The 16,782-nt window shown below is 38.9% G+C and overlaps 1 protein-coding gene across 1 annotated transcript; it reads right to left on the reverse strand.

Moving 5' to 3' along the window:
• Positions 1–7,928: 7,928 nt before the first annotated feature.
• On the reverse strand, positions 7,929–14,670 carry SLC7A13 (solute carrier family 7 member 13). The gene is made up of 4 exons (XM_048286954.1): positions 13,878–14,670; positions 11,300–11,431; positions 9,310–9,674; positions 7,929–8,574 (listed from the first exon to the last, which is right to left on the reverse strand). Exons 1-4 carry the CDS (start codon positions 14,599–14,601, stop codon positions 8,329–8,331), a joined length of 1,467 nt encoding a protein of 488 aa, XP_048142911.1. The 5' UTR covers positions 14,602–14,670; the 3' UTR covers positions 7,929–8,328.
• Between the last annotated feature and the right edge of the window lie 2,112 nt (positions 14,671–16,782).

Raw genomic sequence — 16,782 nt, forward strand, 5'->3', positions numbered from 1 at the left:
CTGCCTCACCACCCTCATACTAAACACCTACTGTATATGTAGCAGCACGTAGGGAAGTCTCAGCCCAAACACATTTAGCTCTTGCTGCCAGGAACAATACCTTTTCTGCTGTCAAAAGAAGGAGAAAATCCCTAGCCAATATTACACACAAAGGCTTGCTAATAGGGCTCATTTTAGTAGCTTTGCAAGATGATGAAAAACCCTAGTCACTTTTAAATTTGCCAAACAAAACAGATTGATTTGTAGTGGTGTAACTACTTTGTCAAGTCTGCAGCTTTGATGAATGTCAAAATCACATTTTCTTCAGCTTTTATCCCAATCTATATTACAGAAAGTATAATGTAAAACTGGTTTGATAGGATTATTTTCCATAAACACAAATGAACTGGCATTAATTCTGCTACTCACTTTTAATTTATTATTAATTCAGTTTCTTGTTATCTCTTCCACTACTTTTTCCAAGGAATTATATGACACTGACAAGACTATAATTTCCTGGCTCATTTCTTTTATTCTATTTAAATATTGGCATGTTACCTTTCTTTTGCACTCCTGAAATTTCCCCTGTGTAGCAAGAGTTACTGAAAATCAGCATTAACAGTCAAACTCCTCAACAGTGCCTTTAAACCTGTAGGATGCAGCTTATCCAAACCTGCTAATTTAAAAATGTTTTATTTCCTGTTCCAAAGCAAAAATAGAAACAGCTTCAAAGTTCCTGAAGCAGATATAGGTCTTACCCCTCCAAATCAAGCCAGTAAGAACTGGGAACACCCAGAATCCCCCATCCCTTGAAATAAGTTATGGAGGACAATGACAAAAATAACTTCTATCTGTGATACAGAAGAGAAGGTCACAAGTGAATACTCTTTGACCTGTTAGTTGTTAAAACACAGTTGTTTCTGTTTTGGCATACATGGAAACTGAGATGTGGGGAACCTTAGCAATACGCCCAGTGCATATATCAAACATAAGAGTAAAGTCAGGAAGAGCGATTGAATCTCGGACTCAGACCAGCAGGGAATCAGAATCACTTATTCAAAGGAGTGAGTTGGTTTTATACACTTTTCTAAGGCACAGTATTTCTTTATTTCTTTATGACCTATCCCGTGTTGCCACATCAGCAACACATTTTCTCAATGTCCTTTTATGGGATGATCACTCGCTGTTCACTCGTCTGTCAGCTCCCTGCAGGCTCCTTTCTGTAGGGATCTGCCCTGTGACACCTCCTCCCCACAGGGTCCGATGGACACAAGCCTCTCTGTGCTGCCATGTGCTTCTTTGTGCTGCCATGTGCCTCTGCAGGCAGGTTTTACAGCTCACAACCTAATTCTCTCTTATAATTCCCCATAATTCCCCCTTTTTTGTTTTATACAATGAAGAATTATGACAGTGATTGAACAGGTAGAACTTTGAGAAACAATGTAAAGTTGTCTAAAACGTTTACCATCACTCGGAGTTTGCAACTGCTGGAAGGTCCTGTTTCACAGTGAAGACTTAGAAAGTCTTTCCTAGGCAAGACTTTCAAGTTTACTTTGAAAGAGGGTCCAGCTTTTTTAAAATCAAATTAGCAAGTCAAAATTACTTGATTACACTTTTAGGGCAGAAACACTTGGGTTTGATGGTATAATCTCCAGTCAGCCAGGGCTAGGGTTTGGCCAGAGCTTCAAGCCTCATCTGAGAGGGTTTCCCTAAAATACTTATAAAATTGCTTAAAAACTTTATTAATATCTTGTGATCATTTTGAATGCGATTGAAAAATTAAGAACATATAAACTTTTTTAGTCTTTGGCGGGGGGCACACCCCATCTCTGCATTCCCCCTTTTCTGTTCTAACAATATGTAACACGAACATTTTTCAACTTACTAAATTCAGGAAAATGTGTAACATAACATGCAGTTTTCTTAATATGAACAGTAAAATAATACATCTAATACAACATCAAGTGTGCACTGAGTAAAAACAAGCAAGGTAATATCATTAATTGCTTAAGTACTTCATTGTTTCACAGAATATATATAAATATAGGTCTTGGAAAATTACAATTACATTAACATGAACACTCTAAGAGGTTTTAAAATGTAACAAGCTTAATTCCTGCTTTAAAAAATAGCTTACAAATTATAATTATTATCTATCACAAAAAGCGATCAGAACAATGCACGGGGGTCACAAGGTGGTGTGGTAAAAAAGCAATCTTTGAGATAGGGTCAACATTTTGGATAACGAAAACAGAAGAGTTCTATGGGCCAGCTGCAGGAGCAAGACACTTAGCTTGCAGCCATTCTCGCACAAGCTGGTGCAAATGCTGTATGCTGCAGCCCACCCCCCCTCCCACCCCCCGCCAGAGGAAGGGGCCATGAGTCCACTTAGTCTTTTTTTTCCAGCGCAGTATCAGCTCCCGAGAGTCTGCAAGGAACAGGAGCCTTGGCTATAACGGTGAGGCCCCCACTGGCTTGCACGGGTTCTGCCGGTCGCACGGCAGTGTGGGTCCAGCAGCCGGCAGAGGTGTGCCGGCCCGTCTCCTCACTTCTCACATGCAGAGAGCCACTCGCGGCCCCCACCATGCGCTGAGCAGAGCAGCGGCACCACCAGCTCTGATCCCTCCTGTCGGCGGTGTGGGGGAGGCTGCAGCGTGGCTTTGCCATGTGCTCGCCACTATGGCTCCCCGCCATGCGCTCACTGCTGTGGCGCAGCTCTGCCATGTGCTCGCCGGCGCCACACCGCGCATGCGCTGGCCAGCATGTGCTCCCCGGCGTCGCGCGCTTGCTTTCCCCCTTGCTGCATCTGCCACTGCTGCACTTTCGCAGGGGACAGAGAGGGAACATGCTACCAGGATGGGACTTCCCGGCTCCAGCCACTCACCGCGACACGGCTCCAGCTGATGCCACAAGGCGCAGGGTGGCGCGTGCTTTTCTGTAGTACTGTCCGGCTTCCCTCCAGGGTCAAATGGGTCGGGGGACGACGGGCCATCTTCTGGTTCTCCTCCTACAGCACTGACAGACTTACGGTCCCTCACTGGCGGCACAGAAGGGCTCAGCACAGCTGACGTGGTGGCACAAGTGTCTTTCTTTGCTCTCTGGGTGCCACATGCGCTATGAGCACCTTGCACACTGTCCTCCATGGACACAAAAGCTTTGTCAGTGCTGCATGGCCGCATGTCCTATCTAAAGATAAATCACAGTTCTTTGCACAGAACAAGAGTCTGTTCAAATCTGTAGACTCAACTTTCCTGCCATGTTTCTTTAAAATGTTGTTTTAACGTCTCTGGGATGTTCTGTTCCTGAGATACTCCATCCCCTATGTCCCCCATAGCTCACCTACAACTTGTAGGGATTATCACTGGCCAGCATTCCTGCTTCTTGCAGCAGCACTTCAAGTCCCATGGGGCTCACCGACAGACGAACAGATAGGCATATAATAAATTCCTCACAGGGGGCACCATTTGTCGGTGATTGAATCTCAGACCCAGACCGGCAGGGAATCTGATTCGTTTATTCAAAGGAGTAAGTTGGTTTTATACACTTTTCTAAGGCACAGTATTTCTTTATATGGTGTGACCTATCCCGTGTTGCCACATCAGCAACACGCTTTCTCAATGTCCTTTTATGGGATGATCACTCACTGTTCGCTTGTCTGTCAGCTCCCTGCAGGCTCCTCACCGTAGGGGTGTGCTGTGTGACACCTCCTCCCCACAGGGTCCGATGGACACAAGCCTCTCTGTGCTGCCATGTGCTTCTTTGTGCTGCCATGTGCCTCTGCAGGCAGGTTTTACAGCTCACAACCTAATTCTCTCTTATAATTCCCCATAGGAAGTCTGAACCACTCACGGCTTTACAGCTACAGGCAGCTCCTCATACATCCTCCCCCATGTAACCCAGAGGTTCCAACCAAATATCACCACATCAGAGCACAAAAAACCACATACAGCTGTTCATTATTAGCTGACTACCTTTTTATTGGAATCACTGTTAACACTAACCATGAAAAGGGAAGTAAAACAAATAATTACTGGGGGTTTTATTTCTTCTGTGCTAGGGTTTGCCTCACAGTGATTTTTTTTTATTTTGTAAAGCAGTTAGCACACATGGAATTAGTATGACGTGTAACTACAAGTAATTTTTAAAATAAGACTGATAATCTTTGTATTTTACGTTGTCTTTTTAAGGAGATAAAGGACAAAAAAAAAGGTAAAGCAGACATACATACAAATACTGTGTTAGAAACCTAGAAAAACAGATAGGGAGGTTACATGTCAAAATGGACTAGTCAGTACAGTATTAATAAAAAATTATCCACATTCTATCTTGTTGTAAGGTTAAAGTTCTGAAACATGCAAGTACGCATAAGCCTAAAAGAATTATGAAGTCAAAGATTAAAAAAAATTAAAAATTTGAATAAATGTCTGATATAGTCTAGTAATAAAACAGTCACACTTCCATATAGCATTTTCTGAGATATATTCAAGTAGGACAGCAGCTGAGACCAACTGAAACAAGCTGTAATGTTAAAATATTGAATTGCTCTTGGCCAGAGTAGCTAACATGAGTTATAAATTTGAATTCTTTTCCTTTATGCTTACTGCTTGGAGATGTGGAATGATCCAGCAACAATAAGAAATCTTTATAAATTTATTATTGTATTTTCTTCTTTGTGATTTAGCATTCTAAAACACTCAGGCAAAAGAAAGGCTGCATTAAGAGAACATCAGTGACTCATATTCAGGGCATGGGCAATATCATATCTGGGATTGCTTTTATAATGCTAATTCAGCTCAGCTATGCGAGTCTCTTTCCAACGGGAGTCATTTAATGAGAGCCTTCTTTTTCACAAAACCCTGTCTCTCTTGGATGTGGGAATAAGTCAACATTTGTTGAAGAAGATGCTAAATGTGAGGCAGCCAATCCCTCATGTGCTGTAGAAGAGGAATTTGATGTAGTGAATGATGTAGCACTTGCAGAACAGTTGCTGGATTTAGGAATTTGAGTATTGCCCAGCATACCCACTGCTCTTTTTCTATAAAATTCTATGGCCATACTGGAATCATTTACATCATAATTTTTCAAAATTGTAATTAATTCTGTTTTCCTCATTTTCTATACCAAATTTTAAATTGTCCCCATTTGATTTGTGGAATTTTAAAATCTCATCATTGTAATTTAACATTTAGTAGACTGTAGGTCTTAAAGGAATTGCAGCTACCCACAGTTAGTCAGAAGCTGGGCTAAAGGATACCAGCTATTCATCTAAACCAAAGTGACTGTGATAATTTGCCCTTCTTTCCTTTTTGTAGAATTCTTAGAACTTAATTCCAGGGGACTATAGGCAGTCTGAACTTACTAATTACTATGAAAAATCAGCTCCAAGGTACCCCATCTTAGGCATCCAAAGTTAGTGAGCAATTTTGGCCATACTTCTTTTCCATCTAAAAGCTGGAATGAATAGAAATGGAAATCTGTATATAGTGTCTGAACAGCCATACCAGATGTATGTTCAGCAATTCCCTGGCTCTTTGCCCTGCTTCCAAAGATAAAGAAACATCCATACTTGGACTTGAATCTCCATCAATGGTTCTCCACCAAGGTATTTGATGTGATTTGAAGGATCACAGAAAACATCACAAAACGGATTTGTAGTACAACCTGCACATCAGCTTAACTTACTTTCAGCAAGCAAAGATGATACCACTGACACAGCTCATGAGAGTCAAGAGAAACCAGTGGTTGTTTGTGAAGTGCTTAGGTGCTGTCATGAGGAACACCATAGCAAAGTCTGTAAGAAATCAACAGTGTCTATCAAGATCAGCATTTGAGCAGACAGTGATAAACAAAATGCAAGATCACATGTTGAAATGGGAAGAAAATTATAGTGAATTATTTGGCACCATCCATTCTATCCAATAAATGAGGTAAGGGTATATAGAAAGAACACTCTGATCTGATAAAGCAAGGCCATTGAAAGGTGCCTTTGCAGAGGGGCTTAAGTTTGCACGGACATTTTTAATTCTGAGCTATTCTAAATCATCTCATCTTGTACATGCCAGCTTATGTGCCATTTCCTAGATTTTTGTTAAAATAAAAACTATCTACTTCACATTCCAGAAAAATATATAAATGCAGTTTATTTCATATTACATTTCACTGGGACTTTTGAGTTCCTTGACTTGTTGAAACTGCTACACCTCTATATTTGAAGTTTGTATCCTTAACGAATACATGCTCCAATTACCCAAACATACCCTGACATATATAATCAGTAGGTACCCAACTCATTATGGAATTAAACAGAGAATTGACACACTGACAAGAAATTACATGGAAATAACACACCCAATTGAGCAACTTCGCCCTGATGCTTGCTTTTCCTAATCATCTGGTCTACAACACAGTATTATTGTTATATACACTTCTTTTCCTTATGACTTCCACTTTTCTTTTACATATTTAAATAGGTTTAAATAAATTACTTGCTCAAGCTCAGTTGCAAATCTGTGGCACTGCCACGCCTGCATGTACAAATCACTGATGGATGCTTTGGTCACAGTAAAATCCTTTCTTCCTTTTACAATTCAGTTCTTAAAATACTACTCCTCTACAATGTTGATGAGTTTTGTGATTTTTCAATTTAAATAGCAAGAGAAATGTTTTTCCAATAGCACTATGAAGTGAAATTAAACATTGATTCCTTTCTTGCTTTCAGCTGGATCCAGTCTTCAGCTCAGCTGTATACACTGCACTCCTCCCTTGTATGAACTTTTCTTCATACAACATTTTAAAAGGTACAAATTTTTCTTCAAATTTTCATTCTGTGTGCATTATCACCTTGAGAAAAGCCACTTTCTACATGTATTTGTTTTCATCTGGGGGCTCATTCCAGTGCAAAGTCAAATCCGTTTAAACCTTCAGTTGATTCCTGGCTTTACTGATGGGCACCCTAGACTTTGGGTAGCTATGAATAATTCTTCCTCTATCATTCTGATCTCTAAAATTTTTATATATCATTGAATCGAATATTGTAGAAAGATTTTTTTCATTCAACTGTGTTATAATATAATGCCCTGTAAGACAGTTTCACCAATATAACATCCATCAAACCAGAGATCACAGGGGAAGAGCCATGTTAGGCTGGGGCCATCTACTGGTTGTGTTGCTGAGCTTTCATTGACAGATTTGGAAAATCACTTTATATTTGTAATTCCATTTAATTATAAAAAGAGAAGCATATCTTAATAGATTAATCACCTACATACATGATGTTTCTTATGTACTGGTAATTTGTTTTTAAGATTAAATATTCCGTGAATTTAATATGGCCCAAACATCAGAAGAAAAAAAATTAATTTATCTTGCTTTCATAAACAAAATAAAAATGGATGGAAGGAGGCCTGAAAAAGCTCTTACTTCTCAATAACACCAAAAAGAAATCAAGGAATAAAGTAATATTAATGCTAAGATGTAAACAATTTAGTAAAGGAATCCACATCTCTTTAGTTTTTATTTCTGTAATGAAAGATAAATAATTCTTATTGCCTTACTTGATGCTTTGTAAGATTTCACCTTGAATTTGTATGTGTTGTTCTAAAATAGCTGAGATGTGCCATATACAGTTTTCTTAAGATATAAAAAGATCTCAGTCACTTTCATGATATTCTTCAAAGGTTTTTATTAAAAAGAAATTCATGCCAAAAAAGGTAGCATATGAAAAGAAATATAAAGCCTTTAAAACCAGCAGTTCTAATCAATGAGCTACTGCAAACTAAGAATAATCCAGACAATTTAGTTCAAAGTCCAAAAGTGCATTTATATAATGATGCTATTTAGTGTGTATTTATTCACTTATTGTAGGATAATATTGATAACTATTTGTGCTGTGATTGAGTCTTATTTCTATTATTACAAGACTATACACAACTTTTAACTGTGTTCTCAGGAGCAAGAAAGAACATTTTACAGATTTTGCAAGTTTAAGAGAGATCCTTTGCACCTATTAAATTAGTATATGTATACATTTATGTATTTATACAAACAGACACAAAACCACATACATATTAACTTTTATGCTAATGCCGTGGTTTAGTTGATGAGGAGGTGTTAGGTCATAGGTTGGACTTGATGGTATCAAAGGTCTTTTCCAACCTAGTTCATTATGTGATTCTGTGCCTATACATACATATATGTGCAAGTTTGCAATATATGTGTATACACCTATATATGTATATGCATGCATGCACACCTATGTATAACATCAACAGCTAAGTTGTACTGTTTATAGTCTCAGTTAAACAAAATCTGCTGTTGGCTCTTAGTTGTACTGGGATTAAATATCTGCCATTACTCACATTTGCCCTTAGCAGATTCATCAGCAGGACAGACTTCTAACAGGAGCTGTAAGTGGCAAGTAATTTTATCAAGAAATGCAAAATGCAATTTAAAATGTATAAAAGGCAGATAAACAATAACACTTCCCAGCATAAACAGGAAAGCGTAAACATATTGCAGGTTTGGAGACCAGACTATGGGAGCTAGAACTAGGAAGAAAGACATTGCCACCATCACAAATGGAACAGGTAAAAACACCTATAAGAGAAAGAAAAAAAGTGGTTTAGGAAATAAATGAACCAACTGTGATTTTATGCTTCATTCATAAGAGTAACAATGTGTTCTTTTCCCCAGTAGAATACCATTTTTCACGCTGCTATAAATTCACCCAGGACAAGAGTCATCTGACTCAAATTGCCTGTAAGAGAGGAATCTTTTTTAAAATATTTGTTTAGGCTCCTTCTATTGTCAAGAGGGAGAGATAGGCAGTACTGGAAATCCATTTGTTCACATATGATATTGTGGATTCCTATAGGACACTCAGGGCTGGGTGCCTAGAAGCCTTCACAACAAGCATATACTTCTAACCCAGCTTTCTGACTGCTAGAGTAAGAGGAAATTCAACCTATCCTTAATGCCTCTGATTGTGTCAGGAAAAGTGAGAGCAGATCAAAGCTTAATTGTGAATGGCAATGGGTCCTATACTCTTCTTGTTCCTGCTCCACACTGGTATGGTACCACCTTGTTTGAAAGTCTCCCCCATTCTGCAAAGAACCGTCTCCTGTTTTCAACTGCAAGTTCTCTGGTGCAGAAACCATCTGTTTGTTTCTCTTCTTTTTATAGTGAAACAAAATTTTCAAATAAGGCTCTAAGCATTATTATTTGTATTTTTGTGACTATCCACTTTGAATCTGCACTTCTTCTGTAACTTTTGCATGCTACCCATGACTCAAAAAAATCTATAAAAATATTTTGTAACTTAGACCCATTTACTTTGTATGGTCGATGTAGATGAGGTTCCCGGTATCGAAGTACAATCAGGCTTGCACAAGTCAGTCCAATCATAAGCCAGGCAGAAAATCCAAAGTAATTTGTTAATGTTATAAGGTCAGAGGGGATGATAAAAATGGATGCAATGGTGGTTGAAAAAATCATGGCTGGTGCTGGAGTACAGGAGTGGACATTAAGCATGGATATTAAAACAGGTAAATGTCCTGACTGACTTCCAGCATAACTTAATCGACCGAGTGCGAACATGCTGCTGTTCAGGGCACCAAATATTGAGACAGCAACAGAGAGAGGAATGATCCAGGAAACAGAGGGGATCACTCGATCAGCCCAAGTGACTGCCACAGCAACTGCAAGAAAGCAAAGAATTAGTGTACTACAAGTACCATGTTCTGAATAACCGACAGACTCAACAGGAACAAAACTTAAAATACAAGAAACACCTATTATTTACCAGAAATGCCTGCTTTTTTGTTGCAGTAGCCAAACACAAATCCAATCCTAAGGGTATTTAATTCAGGAACTAAGCATGACAGCAAGAAGGAGTGCTGCCTGCCAGAGCAAGTCAGGGAAACCTGCTGGGGCCAATACCACAGTCATGGACTTCCCAGCAGGAATGAGCTGCATCTCACATCCTGCATCACAAACACACACGTGGGCAAGGAAAGAAAATTAACTCCTTGGTCCCTGGCGTGACCACAGTGGTGACACGATCTGTTGTTACAGGAAACTGCCAACAGGAGCACCTCTACGTTCAGAGATGGGTCGACAAATGTGTTATTAATGAGATTTTGCTTTGGGTGGAACTGGGAAATGTGAAAGATTGTTTCTGAACAAGAGATATTCAATACTGCTAGGATATTAGCTATAGCTGATATTGTTACGAGGACAATATTTAGTGGGTCTATAACCAAATGCCATGAGGAACACACATCTTGCAGCACAGGAAGTTATTAGAGATGGGGAAAACAGTGCCCCCCTCCTCAAAAAAAAAAAAAAAAAGTAGTGAAGGAACATGAACAAGCAATGTTTAAAAGAGTGCTATAATTTTAGGGCTATCTTCTCAGCTGGATAAACACAGTTCCCCTGGTATGCATGGAGCTGGTCATGCCAGCTGGCAGCTGCTATTCATGGATAGTCTGGTATTTGCTGCCTCCTTCATTGTAGCATGCAAATGATCCATCTCTCCCAGCAGATGGCCTGACACTGGCTGAGCGATAATATGAGGTTACTGAGTGACAGCTACACTGTTCCCATTTATATTAGTGAGCTTTTTCCATAGGAAAAAAAATAATTGATCCATCCAAATGAGGTATGGATTCTGTCACACCTGTAGGCAAGGTCTGACAGCTCAGTCTCATTACAGTGGGATTTAAAATGTGCTGCTTGGACAATCAAGGAGTAATACAGTTCCCCTTGGAGCTTTCATGGGCAGCTTATTGGTACAGGATCTGAGACAGAGTTTACATACACTGGCCTTTTGTATAGGCTCTTCTAAGGAATCACAATATTTATCATGAATAATACACACCCAAAATGGCTACATTTTTGTGTCCATAGTCTTTTCTATACTCCTGAACATGTTAGACTTGTCCATCTACTAAAGAATAATGGCTTTAGCCTGAGACTCCATGAGGTAGGGAAAGAAGGAGGAGTGAAAATTTAAACTACAGGAAAACAAAGGTCATCTCTGTACTTGGGACCTGACATTCACCTTATTTTCCAGGTTTTTATACAGTTCTGATTTCTTTTTACAGACAGTGTAGGGAAAAGCCAACAATTTCAACAATCTGCCAGCATTCAGTCCAACTTGTGTCATAGAGTAAAATTAAGGAAGAATTCTCTGTTAAAAAAAAAAATGAACCCAAATTTCTGGACTGTGAAGTTACGTGAGCAGAAGTAACCCAGGACACTGACATCAGATGGATATGCTAATGTCCACTCCTTTTTAATTAAAAAAATATTAAATACATACCTGAGGAGACAATTTCCTTAGGTGTGAGGACAGTCAGATATGAGATGTTCACCAGTAAATAAAAAACAATTACTGCAGGAACAGCAGTCATCACAGTTAAGGGGATATTTCTGCTGGGGCTTTTCATCTCCTCTGAAAAGTACAATTTAAAACAACAAATGAAGCAAACAATGTAGCTTCTGCAAAAGTTTTTCAGTGGTGAAGCTGTGCAGAGTTTGATAAGACTGATACCAAAGTCCTGTCCCAATCCCTAATCATGGCTGCTAAATTCTCTGCTTGTGAAGTCCTACACTGGTTCTCAAATAGGTTAATATCAGAAAACCTTAAAAAAATTCTTTTTATTTATCTATTTTTTAACTGTTTGGAAGGAGGGCTGGATGAACAGCTGATTGATTAAAAAAGATTACAAGAGGAGTGAAAATTTCCCTTTGATTTGATTAAGCACATATCTGACTTACATTAGAAAACTGATTTGGTAGGAAATTTTCAAGTAGCCTTACTTGAAAATCAGTAGCTTAAAAATGAAACTCCAAAGTCACATTATGTATTCTTACATCACTTCATGAGTCCTGATCTGTAACTTACTGAGCATATTTGCCTATTCCTACTCAAAACCTTTCTCTTTGCTATTATATCAAAAAATACAGAAAAAGTAACAGAAAAGACTGAAGGTATAGACATAAGAGCAATAATGCAGTGGCTTTAAAAGGGGGCAATTTCCAGATGGATTCTGATGATTATTGTCTTTTCCAGTGCAAAGATGGTGAAGGAAAATTGTTTAGTGCTAAGCCTGATAGCTTAGAATTACTCTTACCAAACAAGAAAAAAACCCCAAATTTTGCAAGTGAACAACTCAGGCACTGGCATACATTCCTGAGCATGTCATAGTCCCAGCAAAAAATGGAGCTGGTTTCCAGAACCCTAATTTCAATCACCCTCATCTCAATCAAAAAGGTTCTTTTTCATCTCTTTCACTCCTTTGTCTTGTTCCCTCCCCATTTCCCACTTCCCTCAGCATTTACAGACAATTTCCTGAGTATTACCAGCAAATAACTAACAAGAGAGAAGTGAAAAGTCAAATGTACATCTTATTTAAACTCTTTTTAGGAGACAGAAATCCATTTTCTCCTTCACATTTGATTTCTGTCTTCTGCTCAGGACATCAGCCTTGAGCCATGATCCCTGTGCTGGCTGTAGTGCACAGAGACAGGACTGAAGGACCACAACACTGGAATTCAGATACTATCAGAGAATTTGGGATTTATTTCAAATGTAAGAAATATACTTAGTAATTTTGAGCTCAGAAGAGGATAATCACCAAATTTGCCAATTTAAATTTATCTTTCCATTCATTTTGTTCCTTGCTGCAGTCTTGCCATCCAGCTGGCACCTGATCTATCAGCTGAAGCTCACAGAAATGAAGTAATTGTTGAAGAATAGGAAACTCAGTTTTGTTCAGAACTGTTGCATAGGTTACATCTGTCTAAACAGCTGTGCTGCCCAGTGTATGGCATTTATTAGTACTGCTAACTGATCAGAAAATAAATCAGTATTTTACCATAAGTCTTGTAATTTCTCAGGCTTACAAAGCAAAGAGCTCACCTTTGAGGAAAACCATACTTTCTTGATTTATATTACTTTTTTTTTAAATTACAGCCTATTTTTAAAGCTGGAGTACCTGGATTATAAAGATAATAGTCAGTTTTTTAAACATTAACCAAATTTTCACACTGTCCTCACCACTGAACTTTGTGTTATGCATTTAACACATTCAGTTTATTTAATATTTTACATGATCGAGGTCAATGGATGAGAATGGTTAAAAATATAACAGCAATATCCATTTGCTTACAATGTAATTCGATTAATCTGATGATACTATAAAACACCAATAATTTAACTAACATCATGAACACCATCTCTGTAGCTTTCATGAAAAAATGCTCATGTATTACTGCCATGTCATCAGATACAGAATAGGGTGAGTGAATAGATATGCAAAAACCTTTTGAATGTTGGAGAACAAGTTCTATGAAAAATTTTATATGACCTTCCTTGGATCTCTCTTCACCTTTTGTTAGACTTCAAAAGTCTGTTTTCCCAAGAAAATACATCCCATAAAATTACTACATTCTAAGAAAATTCAAAATTAATTTGTCCATGTACAAACCAGCTGCATAACCTCAGATTAAGGCACAGATATTTAAATAGAAATTATCTATGCACACATAGTTTGGCATGGATAACTCAGTACTTTCCTAAAAATACAGTGAATGGACACTGAGAAAGACAAAATGCAAATTTTTAAGGTGTGAAAAATTCTTTTTATGCATACTTTAAATTAACTATTTTGATTCTTTTGAACGCCCCTGGAAATGTCAGCTTGATTCTGCACAAAAAGCAGGAATCTTCCCTAGAGAGGAACAACGCCTCTTGTACCAGCCCCAACAAACACAAGACCCATGTAAAATGTGAAGGACCCTGTGGTCTTGAAGCAGAGACAAGTTCTCCCGAAACAAGCTGAGGAACACAAGAATGAGAGCAGCAGAACTAAACCTAAAGAAGAGCAGCAGAATACCTGCCATGTAATTGAGGGACCACCAGCCTCCATATGCGTACAGTCCCTGGAAGAAGGCTTCGGCAACCTGTGAGGCGTTGGGGATCTCTGAGCCAAACATGTCCTCAAACCTGGCCAGACTCTCCTTTTGCCTGGCAGCAAGGAAAACTATGCCACCGACAGCAATCACAGACAAGGCCATCATCTTCAGCAGAGTGAAAATTGTCTGCACCCACGCAGCCATTTTGACACTGAGGCCATTCAAAATCCCCAGGGACCAGAGAACGGCCAAGGCCAAGCATTTCTTCAGCACATCTGGTGCAGGGCAAATGCCATAGAAGGGCTGGGTGGCATATTCAGCAAACAGCAAGGCTCGAGCAGCATTTGATGCTGGCTTGGTAAACGTTGATGTCCAGATAAACACGAAGGCGGGTAGGGATCCAAGGCCTCTTTTAATATGGCTGTATTCTCCTCCGGAGAAGGGCAGAGCGGTCCCCAGCTCCGCATAGCAGAGGGCGCCCATCAGAGAAACCAGCCCAGATGCAGTCCAGATCATTAGTGCAATGCCAACATTGAGTAAGGAATGTTTTAACACCCCTGTGGGAGACACAAAGATCCCTGCTCCAACAATTGATCCTACAATAAAACTTACCCCGTCAAAATAACCTATATTTCTTTTGAGTTGCATCTTGGCTTTTTCTTTTCTTTGCACATCTTTAGGGTCATTGTTTTCTCCTTTTTCCATTTTTTCTGGGGTTTTTTTCACAGCAGATTTCACTTTGTTGTTAGCAGTCTGTCATGGCCCTACTTTCTAGTGAAATGTTATGGGAAGCTTGGCTTAATCATTCAGAAAAGAGAGCATACTTTGGGTTTTGATGTCTCCTGTGTGAAGATGATTAACCAAATACTTCAAGAAACACTGGCAAATCATGTACTTGTTGGTTTAATATGTACTTCAGAAATTATTAAGGTCTGCAGATATTTTTAAAGAAAACAGCATAAAAAAATGCATAGCAAATGCTCATTTCTCAGATGATTTTCATCAAGAGATTTCAATTTGTTTTATGTACATCTTCAGAAACAACCACAAGAGGTGAGTAAAGGTGACTTCTACATCAACCCTAGGGAAAGAGGAAGGCTATGGCAGCATGGGGAAAGAAATCAACCTTCCTTATATTATTGACAGTGACATGGACATTAGATGAACAGCGTGGCCACTATTTTTCCACTGCCCATAAATAAAATGGACAGTGAAAATCACTAATCACCAGTATGTTTTGCCAAAACCTCATCAGTCACTGGGTATACTGGACCTTGTTTATACTTCACTCATTAAACACAGCCCTAGAAAGAAAACTACCAGTTTTATTCCAAGCTTTTTCCTGAACACTCATTGTTAGAATAGTACTCAAGCACATCCTAAAATGGCATTAATCTTCAGAAATTGCTATGAGGGAAAGAAGGTGTATCATAATTTTCATTGTCTGCGCAGGGGCTGTGGAACAGAAAGATGAAGGATGGAAGCTCCCAACAGTGTGGCATGTGTCTTTTAAGGTGTGGCCACTGATTTTTCTACATATTTATCAATCTGTGATATATTTTGTATTAGGAGCTTCTCTTCAATCAGATGTGGAGACATCATAAACCCATGACTTTTGTACAAAAGAAATGCATTTATTATTTCTAAAAGATGCAGAGAAAAATGAGCAGAAAGAAGAAAACTAACTGAAAAGAAGCTCAGCATGGACCCTAAGGGTTGTGTAGGTGCCCAAACCCATAACTGCAAAGTTCTTACTTTTTGTCAGTCAAGTTGCAGAACCAGTTTTGTCCTGCAGGTCAAAGCTCAGCAGTGCAGTGAACAAAATTCACGCTTTTACAGGGGCCAACTTGAAAGACACAGTGGTTCACACCAGTCCTGAACAGCAGGATTTTCACTCAAATACAAAATAAGTTCATCTGAAAAGTTAGTTTACATAATATGTCATCATGTAAAAAACCTTCGGCTAAAATAGGCATGCACAGACTGTTCTTTTGTTTCAATGACTTAGCTAAACTGGGTTTCCTTCACCACGCAAAAACTTTGCAGCATGGTCAGCGACAGAATTTACAGCTCCAGAGCAGCTTATAACTATAGGAAAATTCTTCCATCTTCTCCAAATCTCTGCAGTACTCACTAACTACTTTCGCCTTACAGACTACAAAAATTGTAGTTCTACAAGTTCTACTAAAACTTGCATGCATTTTAAATTGCATTTATTCATTTCATAAACTATACTGTGTATTTAAGTATGCATTTAACATGCATAGATAATAATTCATAATAATTCAAATATTAATTCTCTAGTATTCATGACTGGGAAATTAAGCATAACATATATTTTAAATGCTTAAAATGCTTAATTTCCTGTTTTATTTCAGTGTGTTTTCTGAGTATCCTTCTCTGTGAATGCGCACATATTTTTTGATACCCAGCAATCTTCCAACTCTTTGTGTGTTCTGCCATGTACAGCTGGATTTGGATCACTATTTTAAAACAAATCGATGTTACACTAAATGGCATCTTTGAGTACAGATGCAACTGACTTTTTTCACTGATCATCCTAAAGGACGATTTCTAGTACAACAAAGGCATTTACAGAATATCCCAAGCAGCAGATTAATAAGGATTTTTTTACTTCTGACAAAGCTGCCTGATCTCAGAAAACCTCACTGAGGTAACAACCCCTTGGTGGCTGGGCACGGGAACGGGCTCCCCAGAGAGGCAGTCACAGTTCCAGCCTGACTGAGTTGCACATTGCTCTCAGGCACATGCTGTGACTCTTGGGGGTGGTCATCGATGATCCCTGTGTGTTCCTTCCAACTCAGGCTATTCTGTGATTCTGTGAAACTCTTAATACCGTGTGAGCTCTAAAAAACAACAAATCCC

This window comes from Corvus hawaiiensis, chromosome 26, assembly GCF_020740725.1.
Source record: "Corvus hawaiiensis isolate bCorHaw1 chromosome 26, bCorHaw1.pri.cur, whole genome shotgun sequence".
NCBI lineage: Eukaryota > Metazoa > Chordata > Aves > Passeriformes > Corvidae > Corvus > Corvus hawaiiensis.

What these genes read in the sequence shown, in the direction of transcription:
- SLC7A13 (XM_048286954.1), bottom strand. Translation starts at nt 14,601, where the DNA reads ATGGAAAAAGGAGAAAACAATGACCCTAAAGATGTGCAAAGAAAAGAA. An exon ending in TAAGGAAATTGTCTCCTCAG is followed by an intron (nt 9,675 to 11,299) that starts GTATGTATTTAA and finishes GCTTTCTTGCAG; the next exon opens with TTGCTGTGGCAGTCACTTGG. An exon ending in ATCTACATCGACCATACAAA is followed by an intron (nt 8,575 to 9,309) that starts GTAAATGGGTCT and finishes TTTCTCTTATAG; the next exon opens with GTGTTTTTACCTGTTCCATT.